General features: G+C 40.2%; 1 protein-coding gene across 1 annotated transcript; it reads right to left on the bottom strand.

Annotated features, from left to right (window-relative positions):
- Positions 1-7,232: 7,232 nt before the first annotated feature.
- On the bottom strand, positions 7,233-11,431 carry LOC145950522 (uncharacterized). Its single transcript, XM_083061614.1, has 9 exons — positions 11,251-11,431; positions 10,985-11,059; positions 10,676-10,879; positions 10,356-10,531; positions 9,840-10,244; positions 9,070-9,163; positions 8,639-8,776; positions 8,102-8,488; positions 7,233-7,372 (listed from the first exon to the last, which is right to left on the bottom strand). Exons 1-9 carry the CDS (start codon positions 11,429-11,431, stop codon positions 7,233-7,235), a joined length of 1,800 nt encoding a protein of 599 aa, XP_082917740.1.
- Between the last annotated feature and the right edge of the window lie 3,433 nt (positions 11,432-14,864).

The raw sequence follows: 14,864 nt of genomic DNA, 5'->3' as shown, positions 1-14,864 counted from the left end.
AGTCACCTCCCAATCTGGTATACGACAAAGCCGTGAAGGAAACTGTGCTACGAAAATACTCCCTCTTCAACAAGCTACAAATAAAAGAATGCACTATCATAAAAGAAACATTCGAGCATCTACTTGAAGACCGATAATAAGGTTTATAGTTTGTCAGCCTTGTTACCCAATAGTGTACACAACCAACACTCAACTACTCTAAAGGGCGAGGATACGAGCAAATACACCTATCCAAGGAAAATAACGCAGAAGCACCAAAGAGATGAGGAGAAGACCTAGACGAAATGTCTACGTCTTTACTTGCCTTTGGAAAAGCAACACATACAAAGGACAAGTAAAGAGGGGCAGCTGTAGACACCCAATTTCGTCCAGGGGCATACAAACAAGGAAATGTAATTATATTATCAAGGAAAGGAGCTCCCAAAGCATGGAAACAATAAAACATGACATTAGAAGGCATAAAGCCCAACAAGGGGTGATTTAGTAGGCCAGAACGGGTTGTTCCCAAAATGGAACGGCCCGTTCCCAAACTGGAACGGGTTATTCTCAATTTGGAACGGTTTGTTCTAACATTGGTACGGGCCGTTCAAAAACGCGAACGGGCCATTCCAAAATCATCAAAAAGGCCTAAAATCGTAGTTTGGAACAGGCCATTCTAGAACAGGTTGTTATGAGTAAAAATTAAACCCAGAATAGGCCATTCTAGATTCTTATTTTACCCATAAAGAGTTGGCCCAAAATTTCGTCCAAGACTCCTTAAAGCTCAAAATTTCGTCCAAGACTCCTTAAAGCTCAAAATTTCTCTCTCTCCCTCCTATTGTATTTCTTGAGTTTTGTGAGGCTTATTATGGTGTGAAAAGTTGCCACAAAGCACCTAAAAATCTTCATATTTGAAGATTCAATAGAGATCGTTCAAGAGGTATTTCAGTCAATCTTCTTCTCTCCCTTTTATTTCTTATATTTGATAAACATTGTTATAATAAAAGCAATCATGTAGACATTTTAGAGACAATTGTGTAATTTAAATTTATTACATGTAAATAAATATTAATAAAGGCGATCTAATATTTAATTTATTAATTCTTATCACATTAACTTCATCATAGGGTACCGATTGAGGGCGCTGTAGGGGTGCTTAATACCTTCCCTACACGTAACCGACCCCCGAACCCAATTCTGGTTATCAAGGCCATTGTTGGATTTTTAAAAACCTTTTCTTTTTCCAATGTTTTGAGTAAAACATTGGTAGCGACTCCATGAACTCATTTTTCAAAATCATTAATTAAGGATTAGTCTGGTGTCCGGGCATTCCATAATTGATGAGATCCTTAAAAATATGTCTAAACCATAGGTCGCGAGATCGGAAATGTTAAGGTTGTGACACTCAGGATTTTGTTTCTCCTGAGACTCATACCAAAAAGAAAGACAAGGGGAAGAAGAAGGAACCCGAACCCTCTCGCCCTGGGGAATCTAGCTCTCCGGGAGAAGGGTCTCAGGCACACAAGAGTAGGCAAATAGAGAGTTCGCGCTTGGATCTTGTCATCCCTTCGGCCAATGTGTCATGTGATTTCTTGGCCTCAGGTGTTCGTCCTGCCTAGATGATGGCTATTGATGTCCTCTCTGAAGGGGGTCGTCAAATGTTGGCGCAGCCAGCTTTGCGGCCCAATGGGCCATTGCTTATGAACTCCAAGTTTGGGCAAGGGCTATTCTTCGTCAAATGGCTTGGGAGCCAATTTCTGAAGCCCATGAATTGAAGAGCTCGTTGGAAGAGACTCGGAAGACTCTTCAAGAGTTGGTGGATGCCCACGAGGCCACTTCGGTTGAAAAAGAAAAGTTAAAGGCCGGGGTGGCTAAACTAAAGGAGGCTTTGGGGGATATGGAGGGGAAGGTCCTTGCTGCCGAGGAGGCTGAGAGGATGTGGCTAGAACAGCTGAAAGAGGCGCTAGACCGAGAGGCGCGAGCAAAGGCCGAGGTCGAGTCATCCACGACATCCTTCTAGAAGGAGTGTGAGGACAAGATTGTTCTTGAACACGAGGCTGATTTTATGCATGTCGTGCGCCAGGCTTCGCATTTTTGTGTTTTGCCCCCTAGTTTGAGGTTTGAGGTTAATAAGGACTTTTATCATAGGGAGTACATGGAGTACAACGACATGTCGGAGGATGTCGAGCCCGATGCGCATGCCCCTCCTCGGTCGGCTTCCCATGAAGACCCTGGTACTACTATCGAGGAGGAGGAGGACGAGGACACTCAAATTGGGGATGGGCACACTATGTCTAAAGATTAGGTGAGAAGAGTGTTGGGTTGCCTAGGCCTTGCCTGTCTTTTTTGTAGGATGAGGGATGTTATTCTTTTTGTTAAATATGGGTGGGGTGTGATTCTTTTTGTGGGTTCAGTTTCTTGACTATTTTTTAAGTTGGGCCGATAATGCCTGGGTTTTTAATGCTATGTATTACTCTCTTATCTATGGAATATATTTCATTTTTTGAACACCTTTTGGCTTTACAACTAAATTGGGCTCGGTGCATTAGTTGTAGTGACTCATTGCAAATGATATTAGGCCAAATGTGTGTAGCATATGGGATTTTAGACGTGAATTCCTTTTTTCTCCAAGTTTTTGATCTAGTCCAACGAGAATAGGTTATCTTTACTTCGGGAGGCACTTTAATGATCACCCTTTGTCTAGTTGGAGTACTCGGGGGGAATCGATCATCTTCCTTAACCGAGTGGGCTTGGTAAGGAGTTAATGAATATCTTTAGCCGAGTAGGGGTACTCAGGAGGGAATACATTATCATCCTTAACTGATCTTGTGCTCGGTAGGGAATTTATGGACATCCTTAGCCGAGCAGGGGTGCTCAGGAGGTCTTAAATTTAGAAGGAATAATATTCTCTCTTATTGATATTATGAGGTTATTAAACCTTTATATATATACATGAATCTGTAGCCTATTTTAGGAAATATAGACAGTTAATTCTAAGGAGACAAATCCCTATGATTATGGGATTAATCCTGCATAAATAAATCTAATAATGGTAGCATAAGGCCGTTACAAAAATATAGCATAGCAAATATAATACTTCCTAAAATACACAATGCCAATCACGGTTTTAACACTCCCCCTCAAGCTGGTGAATAGGTGTTTTCCATTCCCATCTTGGATATAATTCTTTCAAAGTTAGTGCATTTCATCCCCTTGGTGAGTATGTCTGCAAGTTGATTCTGAGTGGATACATATGGTGTGCAAATCATGCCACTGTTAAGTTTCTCCTTGATAAAGTGTCTGTCAACCTCGATATGTTTAGTTCTATTATGCTGCATCGGGTTGTGGGCTATGCTAATTGTAGATTTATTGTCACAATATAACCTCATAGGTTCATCCCACTTTATCTTCAAATCTTCCAATATAATCTTCAGCCATAGAAGTTCACATATTCCGTGGGCCATTGCTCGAAATTCTACTTCAGCCCTTGATCTAGCCACTACACTCTGTTTTTTACTCTTCTAAGTCACTAAGTTTCCACCAAGGAAGGTGCAGTATCCATTAGTTGATCTCCTATCTACCACTAACCCTACATAGTCCGCGTCCGTATATGCTTCAAGACTTACACTCTTATTTCATTTGAACAAAATCCCTCTTCCGGGGATCCCTTTCAAGTACTGGATAATTCTAAGAGCAGCTTGTAAATGTGCTTCCTTTGGTTGATGCATAAACTGGCTAACTAGACTCACAACAAAAGCAATGTCTGATCTAGTGTGAGATAAGTAAATAAGCCTGCCCACAAGTCTTTGATACATTTCCTTGTCCACGGCAATATCCTCCTCCATACTTCCCAACTTTATATTTGGGTCAACTGGAGTACTTGCTGGTCTGCAGCCTGTCTTCCCTGTTTCTTTAAGCAAGTCAGTAATATAATTTTGTTGAGATATAAAGATTCCTTTCTTGGAGTGAGCCACTTCAATTCCTAAAAAATATTTAAGCCTCCCTAGTATCTTGATCTCGAATTTCGTGGCAAGGCATTCACTTAACAATTGTTGTTCCCTTTTGTCATCCCCACTTACTATAATATCATCTACATACACTAATAGAATTGTTACTCCCCCTGAAACTGAATGTTTGCTAAATAATGTGTGATCCCCTTGGCTCTGTTTGTAGCCCAGACTTGTCATAACTTTGGTGAATCTTCCAAACCATGCTCTTGGGGATTCTTTCAGCCCATATAGAGCCTTTCTTAATTTGCAAATAGTTCCAGCAACAACCTGTCCATTGTACCCAGGGGGCAACTCCATGTATATTTCTTCTTCAAGGTCTCCATGTAAAAATGCATTCTTCATATCAAACTGCTGCTGATCCCAACCATAACTTGCTGCTAATGACAATATTACTCTGACTGTGTTCATCTTAGCAACCGGGGAAAATGTCTCCAAGTAATCAACTCCATAGGTTTTAGTGAAGCCTTTGGCCACTAACCTTGCCTTGTAACGTTCAATGGTCCCATTAGCCCTGTACTTTACTGCATATACCCACTTACATCCTACTAGTTTTTTTCCAGGAGGTAGAGTGACGAGTTCCCAGGTCTTATGATCGAAGCCGTATCCGGTCAAATAATTGCAATTAAATGTAGTACTAGGAAGTGACTCCTAGGTCGTCTCCCAAGGACCGTCTTTTACTGTTAAAGGCTTAAACACATGAAGTGGGGGGGTTTGGTTCAGAATTTCCAGTTTGTAACACAATAAAACGAAATAAAATAGCAAGTAAAACGGATTGGTTCCCTGTTCAGATTGCAACTCTTTGATACCTGGTTCTCAAAAGATTTCTCTGTTCATGACTTAATCCTCGTTCCATCCAAGTGAACCAACTAAGCAAAGATTAACTCAGGATTTCCCTACACGAATTAAGCAAACGTATACAACATTAAACCTCCCTACAAGATTAAGCAACCTGTGAGCAACCTGATTCATTAAGCATGAACAGATATCAAAAACGTTTCAGAGATTCAATGAAGAAGAACAAAGCATAACATAGATTCAAATACGAATAAAACCTCAAATAGAGATTACATCTGCTCAAGGAATCAACCCCAAATGTTATAGCCTTCCATTGAAACAAAACATAAACAAAAACGAAAGTGCAGGGGAAGGAGAGAGAGCAAAACGAAAATGGATAATATATATTCTTCAATGCAAGGGTTCAGATACAAAACGAAAATGCATACAAAAGGAGAGGATAATGAAATGTGAACTGTAGCTACAGAGAGCAAAACGTAAAAAAAAAAAAGCTAGAGGAGAAGCAAAACATAAGAGGCAGCAACCAGAGAGAAAACGTAAAAAAGAAAACAAAGAGAAGAGAGAGTGCTACGTAGTCACATCAGGTCCTTATGTCAGTGGCTGCCAAGTCAGCCCTAACCTAGACTCTATGACCTAAAACGAAATTTGGGCCCCCATCAATACAAGTCTGACCCAAAAATGAACAATACAAGGTTAACAAAAAAATGCAAGTAGGTTGCTGATGTGGCGCTGACATGGTAGATGATGTGGCAGCTCCACTTGAAGTCCAGAAATTAATTCCAAACCCAAATAATTATTAAACTGCCTTGAAAATAAAAATTGGAATAATTAGATTCAGAAAATTCAAATTAGTTAAAATATGAATTATTGGTCCAATTAAAGCCCAAATAGAAAACAATGCAGAATATAAACACTTAAGCACAAATCAGAGACTAAAATAAGTACAGAAAGGTAAGAAAATAAGGGAAAATAATGACTTATCAAATTCCCCCACACTTAGCCTTTTGCACTCCTGGGCAAAATCAAAAAGCAGAGCAAGGAACAATTCCAGAGACATCAAAGAAAGTGACAAAATAGGAGGAAACAGAAACAAGAATACAAACAAGAAAATAAACAGATTTACACAATCCTCAATGAATCCTAGAGAAAGAAAAGGAGTAGACAACATCCAACATAAAAAGAGTCAGAGAAACCAGATACTTATGGAAATCATCCAAGCATTTCAAAACATGGCAAGATAATCAATCAGCTCAAGAGGTGAATCAAAAGCAACAGAGCCTCACTAGATGCACTGTATCACTGTATCTCTCAAGTGTCTAGGCAACTGTATACTCTCAAAGCACTCATGAAAACAAGCAACAGATAGACTTGGAAGCCTCTAAAATCAACACCCAACACACAAGCACATAAGGATCAAAAGGTCTTTTAAGGGTTGTAATGAGGTCAAGGACAAGGTAGAGGAAAATATATGGGATAAGTAACTACAAACCAGAGGAACCAGAGGAGCAATGGGGAATAAGTCAAGAATACGCACAAGAAACAAACCCAGAAACCTCTAATGACCTCTATGATGATCAATCCTCTTTCTCTTGCCTCAAACAACTTCTCTTTTTTCATTTTTTTAGTAGTACGTAGTGAACAGTACACACGAAAATTTGAAATGAGATAAGATAACATGCAGACAAGTAAAGTGTACAACATAAGGAATCAACTAGCCAATATACATCATCCAATGAAACATACACACAGCCCCACACTTATTCAAGAACTTATTCCCAAAACAATTCCAAAGCTCCAAAACTCCCTAAGGTTAAGGTAATCATGGTTTTTCGCTTAAGGCTTGTAATGAGCTTCAAACAAAGAAGGGGAAATAAGCTCAGCAGGGGTTATCAGAGGAGTTAATTCAAGGTAGGCTTATTTGGCTAGAGGCTTATGAGAATCAAAATGCCTTAATCATATCCAAACATGCATGTGAATCAAGAAGTATCAAACAGAGTCAAGACAAGGCAACTGTGCAAGCAATCAAGAGGCATAACACAGAAGAAAGAATAGAGAGTGGCTCAAATCCTCACACAGCGTATATCTGTCACAATTAAAACAACCTCTGAAACCTCAAAATCATCTTTCCAAGCAGAGAAAAACAGGGATTTCAAACCATATAGTATCAAAAAACTCCTATCCAAGAATGAAGTAAGTGCCTACAACCTATCAAAACCCAGAAATCAAAGAGAAACATGCAAAACTGTACATAACAACTAAACATAAAACCTAGACCAAAACAAACAAATAAACCCTAAAAGCATATAACCAAAACAGTTCCCCCCACACTTAAATCACACATTGTCCCAATGTGGCACAAACAGAAGATCAGAGCAAGCAGAACAATCAATAAATCTAGACAAGTGCAATAAAAGTAAAGAAGGAGAAGGGGAAAGAAAACTCCCTAAGTCATGGTGGGAGAGTAGCGGGGTCAAGCAGAGACATCTCCTCTTCAACTGCATTCAACAGGGATGGATTGCTGAGGAAAGGCTTCAGACGGTGCCCATTAACTTTGAAGCTCTTGTTTGTGGATTCACTTTTGATCTTAACTGTACCATAAGGAAAAACATTAGTAACAACAAAAGGTCCAATCCACTTAGAACGTAACTTACCACCCATGAATCCGAGCCGAGAATTGTACAAGAGAACTTTCTGGCCAACCACGAAGTCCTTCCTAGCTATCAAGCTTTCATGGAACTTCTTGGTTTTCTCCTTGTAGAACTTAGAGTTCTCATAGGCTTCAAGGCGGATCTCATCAAGCTCACTCAGTTGCAACTTTCTTTCCTCTCCAGCCTGCTCAATAGAGAAGTTGCATGTCTTCACAGCCTAGTAGGCTCGGTGCTCTATCTCCACAAGAAGATGACATGTTTTGCCAAAGACAACCCGATAAGGAGACATCCCTATGGGTGCTTTGTAAGCAGTCCTATGTGCCCAGAGAGCATCCTTTAGCCTATTGCTCCAATCTTTCCTGTTGGGCTACACAATCTTCTTTAAGATCCTCTTGATCTCCCTATTTGAAATCTTAGCTTGCCCATTAGTCTGGGGGTGGTAGGGTGTAGAGAGTCTATGAACAACCCCATACTTCTTGAGCAAAGCCTACATGGATCTGTTACAAAAATGGGTGCCCTGATCACTAACAATAGCTCTGGGTACTCCAAACCTGTAGAATATGTTAGATCTGACAAAATCCACAACAACCCGAGCATCATTAGTTCTAGTGGCTTTGGCTTCCACCCATTTTGAAACATATTCAACAGCTAGGAGAATATATGAAAAACCAAAAGAGACAGGAAAAGGACCCATGAAATCTATACCCCAAACATCAAAGACCTCACAGAATAGCATGGGTTGCTGAGGCATCTGCTGTCTCCAAGAAAGGGCTCCTCCTGCTCTCTGACACTGCTCACAAGTGCTACAAATCTTCCACACATCCTTGAAGATGGTGGGCCAGTAAAAACAACAGTCAAGCACCTTGCGAGCTGTCCTCTGAATGCCAAGATGACCACCAGATGCAGAAGAATGACAGAACTGCAGGACAAAGTCAATCTCATGGTCCGGCAAGCATCTCTTGATTACCTGATCACTGCAAAACTTCCACAAATAGGGGTCATCCCAAACATAATGTTTAGCATCACTCTTAAGTTTATCAATCTGAGCTCTAGATGCTAAAGGAGGAAAAATAGAAGCAACTAAATAATTGACAATGTTCGCAAACCAAGGGGTGGGGGAAGGAACATAAATTGTTAACAAGTGTTCATCAGGAAAATCATCCTAAATGGGCAAAGTGTCCTCATCCTCAGCTCTCTCAATCCTACTGAGATGGTCTGCCACCAAGTTTTGTGCTCTGCTCCTATCACGGATGTCCAAGTCAAACTCTTGAAGCCAGAGCATCCATCTAATTAGCCTAGGCTTTGAGTCAGTCTTCTTCAACAAGTACTTTAGAGCTGCATGATCTGTAAAAACAACGACACGAGAACCAAGCAAATATGATCAAAATTTATCAAGTGCAAAAACAATAGCTAAAAGTTCCTTTTCCGTGGTTGTGTAATTTGCTTGAGCAGCATCCAATGTCCTGGAAGCGTAGTATATCACCCTAGGTGATTTGTCAACCCTCTGTGCTAAGACAGCCCCCAGTGCATAATTTGAAACATCACACATCAGCTCAAAGGGAACTGTCCAGTCTGGTGCCTAAATGATAGGAGTGGTGGTCAAGGCAGTCTTGAGGCAATCAAACGCATCCTTGCACCTGTCATCAAAATCAAATTCAATATCCTTCTGAAGCAAGCTGGATAGTGGAAGGGCTTTCTTGCTGAAGTCCTTAATGAAGTGCCTATAGAAACCTGCATGGCCAAGAAAAGATCTCACCTCTCGCACGCAAGAGGGTAAGGCAATTGTGCAATGACAGATATCTTTGCAAGGTCTACCTGAATGCCCCGACTAGAAATGATATGCCCTAAAACTATACCTTGCTCTACCATAAAATGACATTTCTCAAAATTAAGAACAAGGTTAGTCTCAATGCATCTATTCAAAACTCTATCCAAACTATCCAAACATGCATCAAAAGAGGATCCATAAACAGTAAAATCATCCATAAACAGTAAAATCATCCATAAACACCTTTATGCAATTTTCAAGAAAATCACTAAAAATACTGAGCATGCACCGCTGGAATGTGCCAGGGGCATTGCATAGGCCAAAAGCCATCCTTCTATAGGCAAAAGTACCAAAAGGGCAGGTGAATGTGGTCTTTTCCTGATCCTCAAGAGCAATATGAATCTGAAAATAACCAGAGAACCCATCAAGAAAATAGTAATGAGATTTACCTACCAGACGCTCAAGCATCTGATCAATGAAGGGTAGAGGAAAATGATCCTTCCTTGTTTCTTGGTTGAGCCTCCGATAGTCAATACAGACCCTTCAACTATTTTGGACTCTGGTGGGTATGAGCTCATCCTTCTCATTCTTAACAATAGTGAGGCCTGTCTTCTTGGGGACCACTTGGACTGGACTCACCCACTGACTATCTGAAATGGGATAGATGATCCCAACCTGCAGTAGCTTGGTGACCTCTTTCTTCACAACTTCCAAAATCACTAGGTTAAGTCTCCTCTGAGGCTGTCTCATTGGTTTAGCTCCATCCTCCAATAATATCCTATGCATGCATGTGGATAAGCTAATGCCAGGAATGGCTTCCAGGGTCCAACCAATTTCCTTCTTGTGCTTCCGAAGCACATGCAACAACCTCTCTTCTTGATCAACATCAATGGATGTGGATATGATCACAGGGAATCTCTCATCATCCTCCAAGTAAGCATACTTGAGGTTCTCTGGAAGAGGCTTCAACTCTGGTGTGGGTGTTGGCTGAACATCAGAAGGAACCAAAGAAGGGAGAAGGGGTTCCGTAGCCTGTACCTCAACCTGCAAGTCAGATTCTTTTGTACTTCCTACAACATGGTTAGTGCATTCTGACTGTATAAAATCAAGAGCAAGAGGTACAACACCCAAAGTGTCAAATTCAAATTCAAATGCCTCATAATCAGTTTCACATTCAGATTGATATTCAGATTCAGACTCAAACTCAATGCATGGAAGATAACTATACAAATCAAATGAAAATGAATGCTTGTTAGCATGAGAAGAATCTAAACCATGAATGTGCTCATCAACTAGATCATTAATCAATTCAGCACGAAAAACAGAATGAGCTTCAGAAGGAAATTTCATGGCATCCAAAATATTAAAATGAACAACAATATCACCAAATTCCATAGACAAGGTGCCAGCATAAACATCAATCTTGGTCCGGGCTATTTTCAAAAATGGTCTGCCTAGAATGATTGGGACAGAACCATGGGAGAATCCCTCCTCCATATCAAGAACATAAAAATCAGCGGGAAAAATTAGTTCACCAACCCGAACCAAGACATCCTCTACAAAACCTGTGGGGTGGGCAACACTCCTATTGGCCAACTGAATGACCACACCCATAGTTTGCAAAGTGCCAAGAGACAAAGAATTAAAAATAGACAGAGGAATGACATTAATTGAAGCTCCTAAATCAAGCATGGCATTTTCAAATTTATTGTTACCAATAATGCAAGGTACACAAAATGTACCTAGGTCCTTACACTTTTTAGGAATGTGTGGAACAAATTTACCTATGAGTGCTGAGACATTTTTGCCCATGCTGATTCGCTCATTGCCCTTCAGCTTCCTCTTGTGGGTGCACAAGTCTTTCAGAAATTTAGTATATTTGGGAATTTGCTTGATGGAATCCAGCAAAGGTATGTTCACCTCCACCTTCCTGAAGGTCTCCAATATCTTCTTATCCACCTCTTCCATCTTTTTTCTTGGAGTTGATTTTGGTGGAAATGGAAGAGGGATAGGAGGCTGATGTAGATCATCACTATGTTTAGGCTACTACTTGTATGGCCCTTTTTCTCAAGTGTAGGCTCAGGTGGAGGTACAACAGCTGTAGTTGCTGGTATGTCAATTTGTTTTCTAGACCTTAAGGTGATGGCACTCACATTCTTCAAATTTTGCACAGTTTGTGAAGGTAGCTTGTCTGAATTTTGGGACTGTGCGTGATTGAGCTGAGTGGCCATCTACCCCATCTGATTTGTTAAACTTTGAATGGAGGCTCTTGTCTCTTGCTGGAACTGCATGTTTTGGATGGTCATCTGCCTCACCAGCTCCTCCAATGAAAGCTCAAAAGAAGTAGAAGGTTGAGCTGGTTGGGCTACAGGTGCAGGAGGAAGTCTCTGTTGAGGAGGTTGGTATGTAGAACTGAAGGGATTGTTCTGGAAAGGTGGTGGATTTTGCTGCTGCTGCTGAGAGTTTCCCCACCTCAAGTTAGGATGATTCCTCCAACCAGGATTGTATCTATTGGAAGAAAAATCATAATTCTGTTGTTGCTGTTGTGGAGGTCTATTGTTGTAAATATTGGCAGCATATGCTTGTGGGGCATCAGGACCTGTAGAAGAGTCTTGCAAGAAGGGACAAGCATCTGTTGGATGACTAATTGAAGTGCAGATGCCACATACTTTTGCTGGTGGTGGAGCTGATTTTTGATTTGCAGCCAGTTGTGAAACCAAGGTGGTGAGCGCATCAATCTTACTCTCCAACTTTTTGTGTTCAGTGGAATCTGAGGCTACCACATCATGCACACCCCTCACAACTATGGCATCACTCCTCATATTGAATTGTTGTGAGTTGGACGCCGTTTTTTCAATCATCCCTCTAGCAGAAGCAGGTGTCATATCTCCTAAAGCTCCTCCACTAGCTGCATCAATCATGCTTCTATCCATTATGTTCAAACCCTCATAGAAATACTGCAATAATAGCTGCTCAGAAATTTGATGGTGAGGGCAGCTAGCACACAGCCTTTTAAATCTCTCCCAATACTCGTATAAGCTCTCCCCCGTGAGTTGCCTAATTCCAGATATGTCCTTCCAGATTGCAGTGGTCTTGGATGCAGGGAAGAATTTTTTGAGGAACACTCTCTTCAAGTCATCCCAACTTGTTATTGAACCAGGAGCCAGATAGTACAACCAGTCCTTGGCAAGATCCTCTAATGAAAAAGAGAATGCTTTCAGGTAGATGTGATCTTCAGGGACATTATGTGGCCTCATGGTGGAACAAACTATGTGGAACTCCTTGAGATGCTTGTGTGGATCTTCACCTGCACGACCATGAAACTTAGGCAACAAATGGATCAGTCTAGTTTTAAGCACAAAAGGAACATCTTCCTCAGGGTATTGAATGCATAAACTCTCATATGTGAAATCAGGTGCAGCCATCTCCCTAAGTGTTCTCTCTCGAGGTCCAGGTTGGTCACCCATATTTTCAGTTGAGTCAACTTCAGATGCTACACTCACACTATGGGTATCACTCTTAGGTGGGACTATATGCTCTCTAACTAATCTATGGTATGTTCTATCTATTTCAGGATCAAATGGGTGCAAAAATTCAGGGTTTCTCCTAGTCATGCACTACATGCAACACATGCAACACATGCATGAATAGTGACGGTGAACAGTAGAAACTACCACAAAAATCATTGGAATTTTCATGCAAACTTGGAAACCATTCAAACTAATGCACCAATATCATCCTAAAACCATTAGCAACTACCACAAAAAATTGGAGAACAAAGTTCAAGGCCTAGCTAAATGAACTACCTAAGAAAAGGTTGAAAAAATATGGAAATAAAACTTCAAAAATAGAAAAGAAATAGTAAATGACCTTTTTTTGACAATCTACTGGGGCCACATCGCCTCCAGCATGTGGGTTTGATAGATCTTTTTTTTCTACACAAAATTAAAAAAAAAGTTTGCCTAATTCCGATAACCAGAGCCAAAGTTATGGCCATTTGAAATTTTGCTAAAAACAATTTTTAAAAATATGTATCTCCAAATTTTGACCAAACGGGGTGCCCTAGCTATTTTTTACACAAAATATAGGTTGAAAGAAGTTACCACAAAAAATTTTAAGCAAAAATAACAAGTCTAACTATCAAAACCAAAAATCACAATTAATTGGAAAATTGCTACTATTCAGCACTATTCACATGCACCAAAATTGCACTAACATGTACCACGAAATGCACCAGAATTCAAACTGAACACAACACTTAGAGAACCAAATGGAATCAATATAATAGGTCAATGAATGAGCTATGGAATGCAATAGATATCAGACAGCAAATGCACCAAAAACCAAATTCGAGTTATTGTTCCATTGGTTTACTGTTCATCAGACTTAACAACATGAATTCTTTAGCTGGCTTACTTGCTACACCTGGGGAGACTACTAAAAAACACAAATACACAACATAACATGTAATGAGACACAAAAACGCAAGCACCAAACTGATACACAAAATTCATACAAAATTGAGGCAAAAACTGATGCACTAAAACATAACATAATAGACTGGTACACTAATACACTACACACATAACATAACAGACACTCTAAAACACAAAACACACAACAAAAACAAATAACACACAAACACACAACACAAACACACAGCACAAACACACAGCCTCTAATAGGAACCGATGGTCCTCGACAACGGCGCCAAATTTGATCGAAGCCGTATCCGGTCAAATAATTGCAATTAAATGTAGTACTAGGAAGTGACTCCTAGGTTGTCTCCCAAGGACTGTCTTTTACTGTTAAAGGCTTAAACACACGAAGTGGGGGGGGGGGGTTTGGTTCAGAATTTCTAGTTTGTAACACAATAAAACGAAATAAAATAGCAAGTAAAACGGATTGGTTCCCTGTTCAGATTGCAACTCTTTTATCCCTGGTTCTCAAAAGATTTCTCTGTTCATGACTTAATCCTCGTTCCATCCGAGTGAACCAACTAAGCGAAGGTTAACTCAGGATTTCCCTACACGAATTAAGCAAACGTATACAACATTAAACCTTCCTACAAGATTAAGCAACCTATGAGCAACCAGATTCATTAAGCATGAACATGTATCAGAAACGTTTCAGAGATTCAATGAAGAAGAACAAAGCATAACACATATTCAAATATGAATAAAACCTCAAATAGAGATTACATCTGCTCAAGGAACCAACCCCAAAGGTTTTAGCCTTCCATTAAAACAAAACAGAAACAAAAACGAAAGTGCAGGGGAAGGAGAGAGAGCAGAACGAAAATGGATAATATATATTCTTCAATGCAAGGGTTCAGATACAAAACGAAAATGCATACAAAAGGAGAGGATAATGAAATGTGAACTGTAGCTACAGAGAGCAAAATGTAAAAAAAAGCTAGAGGAGAAGCAAAACGTAAGAGGCAGCAACCAGAGAGAAAACGTAAAAAAGAAAACAAAGAGAAGAGAGAGTGCTACGTAGTCACATCAGGTCCTTATGTTAGTAGCTGCCAAGTCAGCCCTAACCTAGACTCTATGACCTAAAATGAAATTTGGGCCCCCATCAATACAAGTTTGACCCAAAAATGAACAATACAAGGTTAACAAAAAAATGCAAGTAGGTTGCTGATGTGGCACTGACATGGAA

Source organism: Cajanus cajan, chromosome 8 (genome assembly GCF_000230855.2).
Source record: "Cajanus cajan strain Asha chromosome 8, NIPB_CcT2T_4, whole genome shotgun sequence".
In the NCBI taxonomy this organism is placed as follows: domain Eukaryota; kingdom Viridiplantae; phylum Streptophyta; class Magnoliopsida; order Fabales; family Fabaceae; genus Cajanus; species Cajanus cajan.
This window is presented reverse-complemented; position numbering and strand designations above follow the sequence as displayed.

Coding starts and splice junctions, on each gene's coding strand:
- LOC145950522 (XM_083061614.1), bottom strand. CDS start 11,431: ATGGCCACTCAGCTCAATCACGCACAGTCCCAAAATTCAGACAAGCTA. Junction 11,060..11,250: donor TGAGAAAAAGGGCCATACAA/GTAGTAGCCTAA, acceptor AATTTCTGAAAG/ACTTGTGCACCCACAAGAGG. Junction 8,489..8,638: donor CTTGGTGGCAGACCATCTCA/GTAGGATTGAGA, acceptor TTCCTCCTTTAG/CATCTAGAGCTCAGATTGAT.